Source organism: Alnus glutinosa, chromosome 3, assembly GCF_958979055.1.
Source record: "Alnus glutinosa chromosome 3, dhAlnGlut1.1, whole genome shotgun sequence".
NCBI lineage: Eukaryota > Viridiplantae > Streptophyta > Magnoliopsida > Fagales > Betulaceae > Alnus > Alnus glutinosa.
In genome coordinates, this window is record NC_084888.1 from 6,358,462 (window position 1) to 6,365,960 (window position 7,499).

The 7,499-nt window shown below is 37.0% G+C and overlaps 1 protein-coding gene across 2 annotated transcripts; it reads right to left on the reverse strand.

Annotated features, from left to right (window-relative positions):
• Positions 1-4,138: 4,138 nt before the first annotated feature.
• LOC133863056 (protein BPS1, chloroplastic-like) lies at positions 4,139-6,466 on the reverse strand. 2 transcript variants are annotated; one of them, XM_062299031.1, is made up of 2 exons: positions 6,308-6,466; positions 4,139-5,405 (listed from the first exon to the last, which is right to left on the reverse strand). In XM_062299031.1, the coding sequence occupies exon 2, from the start codon at positions 5,390-5,392 to the stop codon at positions 4,355-4,357; it is 1,038 nt and encodes a 345-aa protein (XP_062155015.1). In that variant the 5' UTR covers positions 5,393-5,405; positions 6,308-6,466; the 3' UTR covers positions 4,139-4,354. The 2 variants fall into 2 exon arrangements, with proteins under 2 accessions (XP_062155015.1, XP_062155016.1); XM_062299032.1 differs by lacking the exon at positions 6,308-6,466 and adding an exon at positions 6,108-6,285.
• Between the last annotated feature and the right edge of the window lie 1,033 nt (positions 6,467-7,499).

Below are 7,499 nucleotides of genomic sequence, written 5' to 3' on the forward strand. Positions count from 1 at the left end.
TTTTTTATAAAGAAAATAACAAAGATATTACATCTATTATTATAATTTCTTTACACGTAATCCTTACCCCTACGTACGCCACTAAAGTATAAACTAATCATAGGCAGATCCACGTTGAAGCTTGGGTCTCTACAAAAAAAAATTTAAAAATGCTTCCAAATTACATATTTTTTATTAAATAGAACCTCCAAACGAGGTTGCTATGAGCCTATGAGATTCATAGATCTACCTACAATATAGATCTCACCGCCTTTAGCACTATGCGTGTCTCCAAACAACGTTAGAATTTCTTTTGGCATATGTTGATTCAGATTTTCGGCTGACCCTCCTATTCGATTGAGTTCTTTTTCTTCTTAGATCTGTAAAATAAAAATTGCGTGGAGGAGATGCTGACAATTCTGCTTCGATGCCTAAGTTGGTAGGCAATTTGAGATATAGAATGCAAAATAATTTTGAAGAGATTAGTGTAACGAAGTAGCTTTGCAAATTCTAAATTTTTAGAGATCTACCGTTGAAGACGATGTGGGCTTGGATGTACGAATCTTTCGGGATTTGCAGCTTAACTCTTTGGTGTCGATTCCGGTCGCACATCTTAGAGTAAAATATCTTTGATATGCATTTTTTGAATTTTGGGTAATGCACTGTGTTCGAGTAAGTTGGCCCCGTCGGATGGACCAAATGAGCCCAAGTGATTTGGTTGAGCTTGACACCCGAGCAGACCGATATTTTTCGTAACAGTAAAAATCTTTAGTTGGTTATATTGAAGGGAAACTTGGTAATTGGTGTAAAGATGAAGGGCGATTTGAAGACAGTGACATCCACGGGGTGATGTCAGTGCATTTCGTGGGAGAGGCAGGGTTAGATGGAGTGCATAAATAAGTTGGGTCAAATTTCAACACATACATTAACTTCGATTGCCCAATGGTAGGTTAGGTTGGTGGGTAAGGTAAGGGTTATTATTCTAACAACAGTGACGTCGTTTTGACAATAGAGATCCAATTTGAACCGCATTCAACTGTGGTCCTTTCTTCCAAGATTATGCAATAAAATTCCAATTATGAACTTTGCTTTTTCGACTTTGAAGGTTCAACTCCAACGCGATTTTGACCATTCTCACACGGAAATCAGACCAATTGCTTCTCTTTTTTTCTTCGTCCTTTCTCGGGAAGGAAAAGAAAAAAGAAGCCAATTACATCTCTATCTTCCTTTCCCTCTTTCCCACTCACTATTCCCAACAAATCAACTCCATTTAATAAATGAAGATCTCCTCATCTTTTTGCCCATTTTTTTCCTTTGTTTTTAGAATGATCTTTGAAATAGAGAGAGAGAGAGAGAAGTGGGGGGTTTTCTACCTAGGCACCAATGGAGTTATGGAGAGTAGTTTCAACAGCTAGATTTGTGCAAATTGTATAATATAATGAATAATGATGTTTAGAAGATTGTTATATGACTGTCATATAACTAGAATGATATAACAGTAAAAATTAATCTTTGAATTTGTTTGTTCTTTACTATATAGCTACCTACCATGACAGGTGGGTTCCGAGACTTTTTTATATTTGTTATCTAAATTGCTAGCAATTCATATAGCAAAATTATTAGGGATCTCTATTAATCTCCCCCTTCCTCCCATCCCCAGCCATTATCAAAATCCGAAAGTCAAGAAAATCCTTCAGCCTGAAGCTTCTAGGTCTTTTCTTTGAACCATTTATAATGAGGAATTCAGTAGTAGATCGGGTCTCGATTCCAACGATTTGACCCAAAACTGGGTAGAATGTGTTTCAAAGGTTCTAACAAGACGTTTTCAAACGTGGCATCTACTATTTTTCTCACATGAGACCCGAATGTAGCCGTCAACCTGACATGAAGCATGAATAACTAGAAAACACACTAGTTTTCTCCTCTTGCTTTAAGATTATATCAATTAGCCTTCCAGCTTGCGAAAAAAATAAAATTCAAAAAAGGTCACATTGCTTATTAAACCAAAAGGGCAATACGAAAAGAATCCCACAGCTGAAAGCTCACAAATTTAAAAGAAATAACCGCATAAGAGAGGTTGGGTAGAGGGGTTGATGCATAGAAAAATTATGGGAAAATGGGAATAACTTCAATTCAGTCATGGCAGAAACTAGGCTTTGCTTGCCCGCTAATGAAAAGTTGACATGTAACCCTGAAGCAAGAAAATCAAATACAAGCAAAACACCCGATTTGTTTTGCTTTCTTTGCAGTGAAATGAAGAGATCGAGGGAGAGAGATGGGCGTCTTCACACTAGAAACCCAGCTCCGACCACAAACCCCCGACCCAGATAACCAAACCGGCGTAGCCCATGGAAACCGCACCACCACGTGGCCGACCCGAGTTCGACCCCGACCACATCTCCATTCACCATCTCTGGTTGAACCATAATGCTGAGAGCACCAAATCACTGGACCAGATGTGATCACCAACCAGATCTGATCACTGAAAACCACTAAAGGGGCAAGAGGGGAGAACGGCCGGCGAAAAGGAGAGATCCCGGGAGAGGATGAGGCTTAGGTCGGATCTCTATGGCCGGATCTCTGTCGACAGTGTGGAGAGGTCGTGGGGAAGAGGATTTGAAGGCTCGCCGGTGGTCGCCGAGACTCTGTCGCCTGATCTTTGTGGCTGGAGGACCAACCGTTCGATGACGGGGAAGAGACAGTCAACTGACGGGTTGGTTATTGAGAAGCTTCAGTTTTTTTTTTCATATTTTTTTTTCAGTCCAGGCAGATGTGCGGTGATTTGGGGCGGATCGGCTAACGGGCAGACAGTGAACGAGCGAACGTGATTTGGGCAGTGTGATTTTATTTTTCTTTTTTTTTGGAACGTGGGGTACTTCATAAGAGAGTTGTGAGAGGAATTGGCTACTTCATCAAAATTCAATTTTTTGCTTTTAGCTAATGTGTTAAGTGATTATTGGTGAGCATAATCAACCCATTGTTTTCTGTCACTACCGTATAGAAGTAGCTCTCTAAGAAAATTACCAGATGATGGGTAACAAAATAATGTATAGCTTATTCATTAGAAATGATTAAAACAATTCATAAAAAGAAATGTTACGGATACCAATCAAAAAACTCAACATCATCTTAATACCCATCTCTTGATAAAAGATTTGATACTCCAAACATTTATCCATTCCTATCCATATCCTCTCGTTCGAACTCAAAATATCAAGGATCATTCCATCATGGGCATAAAACTTTAGATGGAATGTTAAACACAAAATCTCAAATTAATTAAAAAAAATTTCTTCCGATTATATTGGCCAGGTTTTTTTTTTTTTTTTTTTAATTTTTTTTATTATTTATGCTTTCTTATTTAAATAAAAAAATATAGGTAATGACCAAACAATGAACGTGGGCCAGTCAAGAAGAAGAAACTTCCTCTCGAACAATGCAAGGAAGAAGAAACTTCACCCCCGAATAATCTCTTCAATATGATTTTTTTTTTTACAAGGTAGCAATCCCAATACACGATAAATATACAAAATAATCCCTAAATGATGGTGAAATCAGATGCAACGTCACACTGAGTAACAGCAAAGAGAAAGGACATGCCCAGATTGATTCCAAAGGTTCTCAATATGCTTTACGCCACCATCTTCTTTGGTCTTTCTCTTTCACAATTCAAAATATGCTCACTCAATGTAGATCTCTTATTCAAGTATCGAGATGCTGCATGTTTAGCTTTGAATACAAGAGAGACCTACAAATTATGGATAAATGCTTATCCACAGATTAGCACGCAAGGAACTCCTCACCCACGATCCTCCATATGACAAGTTCGGGATCAATAAACATCAGTATCAAAATGCTGCAGGTTTAGCGTGAATACAAGAGAGACCTACAAATTATGGATAAATGCTTATACACAGATTAGCACGCAATGAAGGAACTCTCTCCTCAACCATGATTCTCCATATGACAAGTTCGGGATCAATAAACATCAAAAGTCTCAGCAAATAAATGAAGAGAATCAGAAAAAGAAACTGTTAACTGTCAAAGACATGTTAGAGCAAAATCCTAAAACAATAGAATAGTCAATTGAGCGGCGAAACACTACGAAAAAGAAAACAAACTTTTTCCGGTTGCATTATCAGGTTCAAATATAACAAACTTTTCAGAAAACACTGCAAGCTTTTATATGATATTGACATCACATGGTACAACATACATATACAAACCGGTAGAACAATAACACAACATACCTTATAACTAACACCATACCGAGTACAATAAGTAGAACAAGATGGTATACTTTCACAGAAAACCCCATACATAAACCCATCTGTATATAGGAGAGAATTTAGCCAGAACATTATCAATTTACTCCTCATTGTACTACATTACCCTCGAGCACCGAGTCAGATACAGTACCGTTCGATCTTAGATTACCAAGCAAAGCATCACGCCCAGTTAAAACTATTTGGAAAAAGCCATCCACTTCCTTTGTAAGAAGATCTAGTCCTTGCAAAAGTTTCTCTGCTCCCTTTCCCAAATCTGAAACAGAGTTCTGGAATGCTTCCACTTCAACTGGGTCCACACCATCTTGCATCATGGGATACAATTTATTGGCACTTGTACCAACTGCTTCAAGCTCTTTCAAAACTGTAAATCCACTGGAATTTCTAATTTCCCCATTAATGCTACTCTGAAGACAAGTAAAATCATGTGCCCACTTATATTTTTCAGCAACAGGCAAATCAAACAACTTGCTTGCAGAACCAGAGAAGGCTGCAGCAAAAACACTACAGATAAATACAGTCTGCACCTTAACCCCATACATAGCACACATCAAAACCTTCCCTTTGGCTGAGTTCTTAACCTTAGGAAGATCCAGTGATGCCACAAGCTTGCCTAGAATGGTGCAACAGTTCTCAACTCTAGGATTCTTTGAACTAATATGCTGTCTCCAGCTATCAAGTGAAGAACGGGCTCGGATAAACACCTTTGAAGATGGGGACTCCAAATTGTGGAGTACACACTGAAGCAAGAGATTGCCCTGGTTTAATCGTGAGAGCTCAGAGCTAAAAGCAATGCATATATCAAGCAAATTCACACTGATGTCCAAGTACACATCTATCCATTTCTCATCCCAATCACTCACAGGGAGCTCAAGATCAGTTATGAGAGCTTTTATGTCGTTATGAGTGTTGCAAAGTGACTCCATTGCTGACTTCATCCACGACAAGCTAAGGATGTCATTTTTGTCTTTTGGGTTAAGCTTTCTCAGTCTCTCTGCCAAGGTTTCCTCGAAAGTGTTTAGTTGTGAATGAAGCTTTCGAGACAAATGAGAACCCTTGGCTGATGACTTACGGAAAGGATTTCCAAAATGGAAGAAAGGCTGGTGTGGTTCCTGCGGACGACTCATTTCGACAAATTTACTGCACATAGCAGATAACACAATCAGATGTGACGTTAAAACGAAAAAATGATCATTTCAGCAACATCTAACTCCATGAGACACCCAGAAAGAATGATTATTTCAGCAAAGTTGCTTTTATGCAAACCCCCTACCTGGTTACAAAAAACTAGAAAAACGAAATCAAATAACTTCCTTACCACTAATACAAACACCATGCTTAGGTGTGTCGATTTCCTCATCTTTTAAAATCCCAAAATCAGGAGACAATCAAAATTTTGTCCTTGCTCCTTCTCTTTAATATTTCATGTCATTTGCGACAAAAATCGGGCCAGACAAAACCAAAAGAAACAATCATTTATCTTTCTTGCAAACCCCATATGCACACAAAGAATTAGATTCCATTACCACAAGGGTATTCTCAATAACCCTGCCTTTGGGTGCAAAACCAATATAAACATTAAATCTAGAACGAGTAAGGATTTCCCTTCTCTTTTAATCCTATTTTTCTTATAATCCTACAGCAAATAAATAGGTAGTCAAAGAAAAAAAATAACAAGCAAAACCCAGGTCCCCTTTGCAAAACAAAATTATCCACAGCCAAAAGGTCCACATACCCTTTTTCATTATCAACACAGACCACCTTAACAAACATATTCTACCAGAATTTAAAAAAAAAAATACAAAATACAAAATATCCAAAATAAAAGGGCAGAAAACTCACCAAACCGTTAGATCTTTGAATCAGAATACTAACTAAACCAATCAGAACCCAAATTCTCCACTCGCCTTGTGAATCTCATCAAAATATAGATCTAAACCCTAGTCCTAACCCTAGATGCTTTCGCCCAACAAAAATCCTCTTCTTTTTTTCTTCTTCTTGAGGATCAGAAATAGAGAAAAGGAATTATATGTAGTTCGTACCTGATATGGCACCAGAAGGGGTCAGATCTGCGAAGAAAGTTTCAGAGTCGGCTACAACGTTTCTTTTGCTTCGTCGAAATTTCTGGATCTGTGAGAGGGTTAGGTTGGATTAGAAGGTGGGGGAGCGGGGTAGTGATAGGCTTACCGGCTAAAGCAGTGAAGGCGAGTGATGTAGTGACACGTGTGAGGAGATGGTGGAAGATAACGTACAAAGTCTCCCGTGTGTGTTTTTTGACTTTTGGTTTCTTTTCAGCGAACAAAATCAAGAGATCTTTCCCGGAAAAACATACGATCAAAATTGCAGGAATGGAGAAGAATTTTAATTATTTTTTCATTGAAGATAATTTTTATTGTTTATTTTTTAATAAGTGGATCTATAGTGATTTTTGTGATTATTTTATTGTAGGTAAGCAAACTCCTTTATTATTTATTGGTAGGGTATTACAAATTTTTTATAAATTAATGTGACAATTCATATGCTATTTATTATATCAATCATTAAAAAAAAAAAACAAATTTATTTGTAAAAAATTGTTATTTAATTTTTTTTACCCATATCATGTCATATAAATAGTCATGTGACACTTTATGATACGTTAATTTATAAACAATTGAGAAATGCTTCATTTTTTCTTTATTTTTTCTTTATAGCATGAGTTGTGCACCCTATTTTCTTTTTTTCTTTTTTCTTTTTTTAAGCAATGAGAAAAGTCTTTGTATAAATCAGCCAATCAAGGGCGTGATTCTTGTGTGGGTGTGTCACCTGAAACGTGAATCCAACTGCGTTTCGTGAAAAAAAAAATAAATAAAGAAAGAAAAAAATAAGCTTCTTGCATGCAAGGAAAATATAGACCTTGAGGTCATCTTTTACGAGCTCACTTGAACTCACTGTTGTTAACGCTGGATTCGAATTTCTCATAATTTTAAAGAAATTTTAAATTCTCAAATTGTGTAAATTTAGACTGTTTTTTACATCGAACAACATAAAAAATGCTAAATATTAAAAATATGACATATTACTGACGCAACCAACAAAACAATAAAATAAATTATTTCTAAATCTTTTTGTTAACTTTTGAAGAGACGGATTATTAAATTCGGCTAATCTGCAAAGACTTAAGAACCTTAACAATAATGGCATAATGCCCTTAAAGTGTCGGCCGTGAGAAAAATGACAAATTCATGGCCAAAC

Coding starts and splice junctions, on each gene's coding strand:
- LOC133863056 (XM_062299031.1), bottom strand. CDS start 5,392: ATGAGTCGTCCGCAGGAACCACACCAGCCTTTCTTCCATTTTGGAAAT.